Consider the following 11,393-nt stretch of genomic DNA (forward strand, 5'->3'; position numbering starts at 1 on the left):
GGTTTTCTAGCCGTGTCTTTGAATGTCCTCTTCGCTGTTTTGTCACCATGATGAGGAAAACGATGGGGCAGGGCCACCTGTACCCGGCCGGCATCTTCCCCCATCCGATCGCTAAACAGTCCCCGGCCTCCCGCCCGCTGAGCTCTCCCCACCGCTCCGCTCCCTGGGGCTGCCCAGCTGCGGACTCTTCAGGGCTTGGCCCCTCCTCCCTCAGCTTCCGGGCCGGGGCAGAGCCCCGCCGGGGTGTCCGCCCCCTCGCGGGCAGCGGGACCCCGGTGTGGGAGGGAGCCGCTGCTCGGGGACGGCGGGGCAGCTACCTCGGGGAGGGCGGCGTTCCTGGCGGTCGGCCGCGGGGGGAGCCTGGCTCCGCCGGCCTCTCTCGCTCCCGGAACCTTTGGTTCCAGGCCGGGTTTCCGCGGCCGGCGGGGTGTCCCCAGTGCCAGCCCCGCCATGGCGGCGGAGGGGAAGGATCCGCTCGGCTACTTCGCGGCCTACGGCAGCGACAGCAGCAGCAGCTCCAGCTCGGACGCCGAGAGCGAGGAGCCGCGCGCCGCTGGGGGAGAGGCGGCCGGGGAGGCGGCCGGGGTTAGCCCGGGCCGGAAGCCGCGGCTGCCCGGGCCCGACGAGCTGTTCCGGAACGTCTCCCGGCCGCCATCCTTTCTCTATAACCCGCTCAACAAGCAGATCGACTGGGAGCGTCGGGTCGTGCGGGCGCCCGAGGAGGTGAGGCCCGGGGCGGCCCCGTGTGGGGGCTCCGGGGTAACGCGCGCGGCCTCCCCTAGCGGCGCGGCTCTGGGGTCGAGCCCTGCCCTGCGTGCGGCCCTCCCGGCCCTGGGCTGCTGGGCGCGGTGAGCCCGAGCGGCACCACGGTGAGCCCCAGGCCACTGCGAACAGCTGAGCGGGGACTCTCCCGCCCCCTAGGAGCCAAGGGGCCATTGGGGGCGGGGGGCTCCAGAGTTATCAGACTCCCGCTAGTCAAAGACACGGTGATCCTTTTCAGCAGGGGTTCTCAACCTATTTATCCTTGTGGGCCCTAGATCGAGAACCAACCCCCCCCCGCGCTGCCCAATAAACCCCCACATTCCCCTGTGCCCAGCACCCCCAGCCCAGAGACCCCTCTACAGAAGGGAGGGTAGCCTAAAACCTGGAGGTGCACCCCATCCCCACAACCCTGCCCAGAGACCCACTCTTCTGCACCCTGCCCCCCTACGGCACTCACGAGTCCATTGGGCTGCCAGACACTGTCTCCCCCTCAGCTTCCCCACCCTCTTTCAGACCTGATCAGCAAAATTTGAATTTTTTTTAGCGCACAGCTGGGCCCCAGCTGTCTGCTAATTGGGCTGCATGCAGGCTGCAGGTTGAGAAATCACTGCCCTTGAGCAAGGCCCTGGAACAGCACCCTGGTGAGATGGCCAGCCTCTCTTCCTGATAGGGAGGAACGTCAGGGTAGAGCCCTGCAGCCAGATTGGGTAGCAGTAGGAGTGACTATTACGGGGTAAAACAGGAGCAGGATTAAAAAATAGTCCCACATAGGGCTCTAATTCAGGCTTCTCCCCACAGAGTTTATTGAATCTTTGCTATTTTCTTTGGGCTGGGGGCATGGCGTTTAGTTTTCTGGTTTTCCCCTTTGTTGTTTTAGGAGAAAGGCTGTTTCTTGTTTAGTCTCACCAGAGCCCCTCGGGTGACTATTTTTGGTAATCAAGAGATCAGATTTCCTTTGATTTGATGACATATGAAGCTCTCGCTTTCTGCTCCACTTTGCTTTGTTGCAATGCATTGTTGTAAACGGTGGTGGTCTCTTCAACAGCCTCCTAAGGAATTCAAAGTGTGGAAGACTAATGCAGTACCACCACCTGAGATTTACAGTATTAAGGAAAAGAAGCCACCACCACCTCCTGAGCTTGATATGGCAATAAAATGGTCTAACATATATGAGGACAATGGTGATGATGCTCCACAGCAAACAAACAAAGTTAACTTTTTACCAGAAGAGGAGCACGAGTCTTCGGAATCAGGTGGGTAATTATCCAATCTGGTGAAGGATTAGCCAACTTTCTGATTGCAGAAAACTAAACACCCTTGTCCTGCCAGACGTTCTGCCCTGGGCTCACTCCATCCCCCTTCCCTCCATTGCTTGCTCTCCCCCACCCTCACTCACTCATTTTCACCAGGCTGCAGCAGGGGATTGGGGTGCTGGAGGGGGCTCAGGACTGGGGTTAGGGTGCAGACTCTGGGAGGGATTTTGGGTGTGGGAGGGGGGCTCAGGGCTGGGGCAAGGGGTTGGGGTGGCAGCACTTACCTCAGGCTGCTCCCAGAAGCAGCGACATGTCCCTCTGGTTCCTAGGTCCAGGGCAGGCAGAGGCAGTGCACAAAGTCCTCTGGCTACCCCTGCGCTTAGGAGCTGGAGGGACATGCTGGCCACTTCCAAGAGCTGGCCTCTGCAATCAACTGGACTTTTAGCGGCCTGGCCAGCAGTGCTGACTGGAGCCTCCAGGGTCCCTTTTTGACTAGGTGTTTTGGTTGAAAACCGGGCTCCTGGCAATCCTAGAAGGGTCTGAAAAGTAAAAAGAGATGGTTCTTTTTGGGTGTGTATTATGTGATCTGCTTTTAGTTTGGTCTTCCTGGGTTTCCTTCTTTCCCCTCCTCCAAAACAGGCAATATCTAATATATGGTAAGTTAGTCCTATACCAGTGGCTCTAGAAGAATTATGTATAAAATCCTGTTATAAAATTTCCTCTTATTAGGATGAAAATCATAATGATTTTAGTTTGTTTTCTAAGCCGGTGTTCAGAAACTCACCAGAAAGGGACAAATAAACCATTTTCCAAGCAACCATGTGCTATAGAGCTAATTTATAGGTTGTTTCAGGATGCAGTCCCAGGGAGCTTAGTTACATTAATTGTCTCTCTTGCTCTTGTGGTCGTTAAGTGTTCTCTTGCTCATATTTTGCTGTTCCAAAATCCTGTTTGAAGCTTCTCTTTTATCAAACATTTGGTTTTGTTATATTGAACTTTTAACTTGGAAAAAGGGATGAAATAATAATAATGCAATACATACCTGATTATAAAGGGTCAAGATGCTCATAGGATAGATGCCATATAAAGTTAAAGCATCCAAACTTCATAAATCAAAGCTTGAAACCATTGATGGCCTCATAGTTCAAGGCCCGCCCTCTAATTATTAAGTCATTAAAAATGTACTATCTGCTTTAATGAACCAAGAGTAAGTTCAGTTCCTACATTAAATGTTTCTTTGATTGCTCTTTCTTCTCCAGGTAGTTGTGACATAATATGGCCGTGCTTTCCACAGTCACATATGTACTAAGCTTAACATGAATGTGAATAAAAAGTGGATTTGCTGAGTGCTGCTTCCTGTGCTGGAGAGAGCGATGTTAATACAAAATACAAATAAGGTGGTGCATGTCACCAGGCTCCGCTGTAGAGATCTTTGGGAGAAGGCCACTTGTGGCCTGCTGTTCTTCCTCCTCTCGTACCTCTCTAAGCCAGAGCAATACTATCTGGCTGCCTTATTTTCTTCCTCTCTTCACAAAATTATGTTGTCTGTGGTTCAGCGGCAAGGTTAGATCCATAGTATTAGCTCAGTGTGCATCATGTCTTTCCTGGCATGAATTGAAGCTGGCACTGTAATGGTCTGCTCCACTCCTCATCACATCAGCAAAATGAATCCAGCCCCTACCTTCAATGAAGAAGTAATGGCAGGGTCTGAAGAATATTTTTAACATTCAGTCTGTAGTGGTTTGTTGTTTTTTTTTTTTTTTTTTTTTTTTTTTACTCTTAACAATTTCAGACAGGTTTTACATTCAAAACTTTAAAAGAAAATTTAGTTATGAGAACTACTGCTGTGTTTCAACCCAGAAGTAGCTGTATTTCAGTGGTAGACCAGGTTATTTGTATTTATGATGTTTGCAAAGTACTTCAGGATAAAAGGAGCTATGTAAATGAAAGTTTTTTTTGTTTGTTTGTTTTTTTTAGAAGGGCATCTATAATACATGCACCTAAACATCTTGATACCGTAGGTTGGAAGAATTGGCCATATATGTCATTGAATGTTCGTTTTTGTCAACTATGTATTAAATGTGCTTGTGTGTGAGAATAACTCAAGACAAGCTGTAAAGAACAGAGCTAAAAGTAGAAAATGTTTCTTGTGAAACATCCAGTATTGTCTCTGATATCAGGTACTTAGGCTTGCTCATTGAGAGCTTGATTGACAAAGGGAGCATCATCATCTGAGGATGGCATCCAACTGCTTTCTACAGTTTCACTCAGAATATTCTCTCCCATGTGCTGATTGGCTGTTTGTTCCTGCTCCCTTTTCCTCCCACTCTTCGTTTTGCCTGCCCTGCGTGCTCCCCTTCTTCCTTCCCTCTTCACCACTGTCCTGTTCTCCTTCCTTTGTGTCCCCTCCTAACAAAATCCCACGCAAAGATTAAAAAGAAATTGTACAACAAACATGACCTTTGCAGACCGTCACTCTCTGCTTTCATGTAATATTTCTCTTCCTATCCTTGGTCTGTCTTGTCTTATTTAAATTGTTAGATCTTTGGGGCAGGAACTATCTCCTTCTGTTTGTACAATGCCTAGCATGATTGGCCCCTAGTCACTACCATAATAAAAATAATAAATCTTTCCTACTATCACTTTGGTCCATTCCAAGAGTGAGGATGTTATCAGCCAGTCCTAGTGTGTGTGATTCCAACATATCTTCAGAAGTGGGAAAAATAAGTTGGTTTGGTGAGAGGCTAGGGTATGTGACAACACATCTAACTTTCCAGCTTGAGTTCACATATTGTACTTGCGTTAATTGACACCATGTTTTATTTAAAGATGAAGAAAAAGATGAACCAACTTCTGCTAAGAAACGCAAACTAGACACTGGAGAAGAGACTAAGAGGAAGAAGTAATAAGCAGGATGAACTGCATTTGGCCCCCTATGGACATGTCGTGAACTTTGATTCCTCTGCTGAAATGGGAAACAAAGATACTTTCACCTAATTTATATCATATGTTGTTCAGAGATTTTTTTATTTCCATAGAATATTTGCCACTTGGAAAGCACAAGTGTTCGTGGATCAGTATTGTGATAAAACCTGTATCCACTGAACAAAAATTAAGTCCATGTAATCAATTCATTTAAAACACATTTTTTTAAAGTATTGTGAGGAATATTTGTGCTTGTACAGGTTATAGGGTTTTGTGGTATTCTCTTTATCCACAAACTTGTGATGTGAGCTTTTCTCAGCTGACCTGCCATTGTGCTAAAAACCTTTTATAAAGGAACATATTTTTTAAAATGTTATTTTAAGTAACATACTGTGGTACATGTTTAACCAATGCTGTTTTGAAATGTATGTAAAGAGTGTAAATATGTAGGTCACCTGAAATTAAAACTACCTGTGAAAATGTATATAGCTTAGCTGTTTAATATGCAATGTAATGGACAAATTCTATACTGTGTGTGTTTTAGCAGCATGTTAGAGATGCTTGACAGATTCTTCATGGTTTGATGTGTAATAAATTGAGAGTTACCGCTTCATTTAGGACACTGATCTTCAAAAATGTACTTGAAAAGTGAGTGTGCTTTGAAATCTGTGCTGGATACCACTACGTTGTTGCCTGCAGCAATGGCTCATGAGGTTAAATGATGTGAGGAAAATTGTCAATATTGCAGAATGGGATCAATTTATGTATTCTCAAAGTGGAGAACAAAACTGCCATGCATGCTAAAAACAAAAGTTGTCATGGCTCAACTTCAGCACACAATGATTATTGTCAAATACATCCCCTTCAGTACAAAATAGCAATATGAAGTTCAGGTGAATTTTATACACAACCAGAAACGGAGGAGGTCTGCAGCAAGCAAGCAATTTGGGTCTTTTTATTGCTCCCATTGCAGAATCTAGTCAAGCAATATGCCCTCCTGATTCACATCTTTTCAGAGGGCTTTACACATATCTGAGAATAAATGGTACCTAAGACCTAATCATGCGATCAGAAATGATTCAGGTTCAATGGTAGGAGTGGGACAGTGATTTCATGGGGCATAGCCACACACTGTGACAGTTTAGGAACTGTGGAATGCTGCAGCCATTTGAAATTAGAATGTAAATACCTAATTGTGACCAGCCACCCATAGTGTGAAATTGCCCCTAGTTTTAATAATCACACAAGGGAAGAAATTCAGCTTTTTGTTTAATTCAAAAAGAGCGCATCTGCAACACAATATTCATACACCATAGCGAAGACTGCTATGACTGTAACTGACAGTACTTCTGTCAACACGCAGGTAGATACAGATTACTTAGCCTGACTCTGGGTACTCTTTGTTCATGAGATTAGGTGGTCTCATTAAGCATTATGTTTTTGAGCCTGTTAATTTTACAAATGTGTTAAACGTGAAGCTGGTGTCTGTGAATGATCAGGCTAGACCCAACCTTCTCTCTTCATCCTCAGGATCACTGGAGTTGGGGGTGTTGTTCTTCAAAGGATGTCTTATGAAGAATCCTTAAATCCAGGTCAAGGAGGAACTTCAGTTTTGGTTATAAGTATAGCGATAGCTGGATTGGAAGAGTGATACTGAGATTCTCTTCAGCCGTGAAATCAAATAGGTCAGTTTTGTGGGTGTGCTATTCTGCTCCCTGTGGTCTAGTTAGCAAGATGCAGGACCCCTTCTCCTGGGTGCTAGCTGATCTAACAAGGAGGCTTTGGAAATTCTGCCTTAATTACCAGATCCCAGTAAATGCAGAGAATATCCTGAGGTTAGCCAAGATGAGCTGATTTTTTATACTAGAGAGATTCAACCTGCTCAAACCTCACAGGTGAAGTGGTCCAAGGGATTCACTAATGTTTGCATCCTGTAATGATCTCTTTGGCTGCTGCCTGAAATAGCTGAAACAATTCCATAGCTGTACTTTAAAGCCAGGGACCTTGGCAGTAGATCCATGTCTGCAGTAGTGGCATGACAAAGAGGCTTTTGTCTTCATATTATTTGCTTCATTACCCTAGTAGCAACTTGGGCAAGGATCAGCATGTGATGATGGTACTTACCAGTGACTCCTGTTTGGCCTTGGAACTCAGAGAGTATAATGATATGGATAATATCCAGCCTTATTGAAACTAACAGCTTCCAACCTGTTTGGCTGTTAGTGGCAGGAACCATGTCTAACCTGGAACAGGGGTTAATTAATAATAGTGCTATGTTGGAGGTTGGGTGAAACCTTGTTGAAGCTGGTGCATGATAGCTCTCTATTCAGGATAAATATAGGAAGCAACTTTTAGAGTAAGATAGCTGAAACAACAGAAGCACTACTCAAAACACAGACCACATGCAAGGCTGCAGCCAGTCAGAAATTGAGCTCTGTGTGTTGCTAGGGGCTGACTGCAAATGTAGGAGGCTTAGTATTGATTGGTGGTGGAGTGTGTCTGTGGGCAGAAGCAGCCAGCAAGAGAAGCACTGGAACATAGCCCTGTGAGAAAGCTAAGAGGAAGAACTTTTTGGGAAGGCGGCTGGCTGGAAAGAGGCTTGGAACTGTGAGCAGATAAATTGCCTCTTGTTGTTTGATTCCTACCATTTTCAGAGAAATAGGATTTTGTATATTCTTTGTAAATAAACAAGATGGCAGCAAAGAAATATCTGACTCTATTGTCAATTTCTCTTCCTAAGAGAAACAACCTGCCCTCCTCCCCAATATTAGCTAAGGACTCAAGTCAGAAGGGGTAACTAATATTTAGCATGTATCACTTTTCATCTTTTGATTTGTAATAATAATGCCTAGGTCTTATATAGCACATTTCATCAATAAATCTGAAAGTGCTTTACAATGAAGGTCAATATCATTATCCCTATTTTACAGATGGGAAAACTGAGGGACAGACCAGTGAAGTGACTTTCCCAAGTTTACGCAGCAACCAGTAGCAGAGTTGAGAATACAACCCAGAACTCAAGTGCCGGCTGAGTGCTCTACCCATTATACCATATCCCGGGCCTGCTGGGTGATCTTGGGCAAGTCACTTCACCTCTTTCTACTTCAGTTTCTCCATCTGTGATAGAGGATAATGGAGATGAATTATACTGACCTCCTTTGCAAAGACTGTTGATATCCAGTGATAAAAAATTCTATATAAGAGCTAGATATTAACATTATTATGCATTGCCAGGTCCCCTGATCCTACACTGGCACTTTAGCCTCCTAGCAGTTTGAAGGTAGAACCACATCTGTCAGTCACTATCTCAGAAATATGTTCCAGCTGTTAAAGAGCCACAGAGCACAGGAACCAATTTTCTTTTTTATTTCTTCAGCTATCTTGATATCCATAACCTTCCTCATAAAAATAACAAGGAAAGGCTGTTCCTGTCTTGTCTGAAGAAAGGAAATGTTCAGGTGAGCATGAATAAATAGTCTATTCCTCAAGATATCTTACAGTGGGATTTTGGCAGGGAGAGCTGTGAAATAAGCAAGAATCCTGGGAATAAAGTTCTAACACTGGGGTGGGGAAGATGATGATAAGGGGTTGTCTATGAATGAAGCCCCTCTGTGTTCTGTCATCCTAAGACTATCTTCAGTTATAAGGGTCCTGGATGTTTCCCAATTTTTATTTATAATAAAATATTTATATTTATTTACTAGGAGTGCTAAATTGGTATCTGGTTTTTCACACTAGCTTTAACTAGATGTCTAAGCTTTCTATATTTTACTGCCATACAATAGGACTGTTATCCATCAGGTGAGCAAGCACTAGCTGCTTATCTCCTTTGTAAAACTGTACCTTCCAATGTCAGCTCCTAGTCTAGCTAGCTGTCTTTAGATGAGTTATGAAACAGGCATGGAGTAATTGAATTAATAGAGAGAGATATGGGGCATTGTGTTGGGTTATCCAGCAGTTATCAGGCGAGGGTTACTATTCTCTACCTGAGTAAATATCACAACCGTAGGCCCTTAGCGAAAAGATAATCAAAGAATCTGTCCACAAGGGAAGTATGCCTGGGTCCAGCTTTGTTAAATTAAGTAATTTCCCCAGCACATGAGGTGCTTTGAGGAACTTGGTTAGATGATAAGAGGGATTGGTTGCTCTTTTGGGGCTAGGAAAAGAAATGCTTGTAGGATCTTGAAACTCTTTGCAGAGTTGTTCCTTGGGTAATTTAGAAATAAGCTGAAAGAAGTTTTTTGAGCTCTCAGTTTTAACTTCTGACGAACTTGTGTGATGATCTCTGGAAAAGCCAGTTTGATAGATGGACATCAAGAATCTGGTGCAGTAGCTTTTATGCTCAAAAGGGGCTTGTTTGGTCAAGGCATAAATGTTGGTTATGTGAAGTCTGTGGCTAGCATGGTACAATATCCTATGTATGGTAGCTGGGTTCAGACACTTCTAACACAATTTAGTTTCAGCATTGCTTTGTATCTTCTGTGTTGCTTATCTTAAAAGGAATGCATAATAATAATAATAATTAATCATTAATTACTAATAAATATCTGACTCTTATTTTTGCCTTTAATCAGTAGATTTCATAGCACTTGATTGTAAGGAGCCTCAAGCCATTATTTTACCATTGTGATCTCCCCCCCCCGAGTGGAAGCTTTCTTGAAAAGTCTGTTTTTTAATAAAGATTTCCCATTCTCTTTCCTTAGCCCATGTCTTCCATCAGCTCCTTAAACTATAGAATTTACAGTAGTGGCAGACTAGCTATGTGAATTCTGCAGGATAATTCTGTGGTCTGGATGGATCAGACTAAAGTCTCCATGCATAAATGAGAAACAGACTTGATCCATGAGCAAGCTTTTGTTGCACTGTTTTTCATGATGCTATTGGCTTGAAGGGGAAGGGGAGGAGTTGCTCCTCAAGCCAGCCTTTACAAACAGAAAGGGGTGTAGGGTGCGGGTGGTCAAAGTAGGCTCTGTTGGCCAAAAGCTTCCATATTAAATTGCTACTAAGTAGTAATAACTCCTCTTTAGGTGTTTATTAACATCCTGTGTCTTTCTTCAAGTTTCTGCTCTGGGAGAATAATAATCATAGGACTGGAATAATCTGCTGCTGTACTCAAACTATCAGTCAGTTAGGGAAAATGCACAAATAACTGTTGGGGATTGATAAACTGTGATCTTTAAAACTATATTTTCAGTGCTAATTCTTAGAAAGTCAGAAGAGGTTCTGCTGTTTTAAGTTGCTTATACCTTTGGTGATTGCTAAGGATGAGGTGTATAAAAGTGTTGATGGATTATTAGGAAGATTGAGGTTTTTTGTAAAGGTACTGCTGGCATTCAGCTGACAGATGTCCTCTTGGCAGTCTGTATGGCACAGAGAACAATAGGTGTTGTAAATAACCCAGATTCCTGTGTGCTTTTAAGCAGGAATGAAATACTGTATTGATCTTACAAAATTTACTTTTTCAGAGAATTTAAATGAGGCAAGACACTGAACGCATATCACTACATAATTAGGATGATGAAGAAATGGAAAGGTGTAATGAATCTGAACCAGTTCATGCTCTAGTTAAAGGGACGGTAGCTCTAAAGTGCTAGACTTACTAACTTTTTTCCAAGGAGAGTCCACTAGTGGGTGTCTAAATTAAGTATGCTCGCAAAATGGCTTTTGTAAAAGACACTCATTTTCCATGAATCCAATACCCTACCATTTCAGCAGAGTGTCTTGGGAAAAGGTATGCATCTGTCTTGGATGTTTCCTAGGTTGTGGCCCACAACTTCTTCTGATTCTGTTAAGTTTTCTGTGGTATAGCTTTTGTCTGACTGATGAGCTCTTTAAAGCTACTGTAATTTTTTTAATTTCAATTTGTTTTTAATTCCCTCCAGACAGAGTTACTATAATCTCCACAAAGTCAATGAATATTTAGAAGGATCTAACAACAGATTAATGAGGCTAACAAGGTTATCCAAACAGGTTTTATTCTCAACAGGAGCAGTAAGGTTAAAAGTCAGACACAACTGTCTAACAAAAATATTTAGTATTCTGTGGTAGGTCAGCCATTCAATTTTGTAGTACGAACACACACAAGTGATTCAACTCCCTATTTTTGATACAATACACAAAGTAGAGGAGAGACCTTAAAGGTCTGTGCTATCCCATTTCTGACATCAGTATTCGAATTTGTGCTTCACAAATATGCATTTGATTATGGATTCCTGGAGAAAGGAGACTGAGTCACTAAAAGTTCCAAAAGTATGTCAAATCATAGTCCCATTGATCGAATTTATGCAGTTTGGGCCAGGGAGATGCAGATTGGCTCCTAGTGGCATTTTTGAAAGCATCTAGATGCCTAGTTCCTTGGCACTTTTGAAAATCTGCACCTAAATACCTTTACAAATTGGGCCTTTTACGATAATTTACAGAGTGACTTTCAAAGCTTCCAGTTTGAGGGGAAAA

At 43.5% G+C, this 11,393-nt stretch overlaps 1 protein-coding gene across 1 annotated transcript; it reads left to right on the top strand.

Annotated features, from left to right (window-relative positions):
- The first annotated feature begins 149 nt into the window (after window positions 1-149).
- On the top strand, window positions 150-5,553 carry LOC311524722 (UPF0690 protein C1orf52 homolog). The gene is made up of 3 exons (XM_084636112.1): window positions 150-723; window positions 1,808-2,015; window positions 4,845-5,553. Exons 1-3 carry the CDS (start codon window positions 451-453, stop codon window positions 4,919-4,921), a joined length of 558 nt encoding a protein of 185 aa, XP_084492238.1. The 5' UTR covers window positions 150-450; the 3' UTR covers window positions 4,922-5,553.
- The last annotated feature ends 5,840 nt before the right edge of the window (window positions 5,554-11,393 follow it).

Source organism: Lepidochelys olivacea, assembly GCF_965140295.1.
Source record: "Lepidochelys olivacea isolate rLepOli2 genome assembly, chromosome: 8".
Taxonomy (NCBI): domain Eukaryota; kingdom Metazoa; phylum Chordata; order Testudines; family Cheloniidae; genus Lepidochelys; species Lepidochelys olivacea.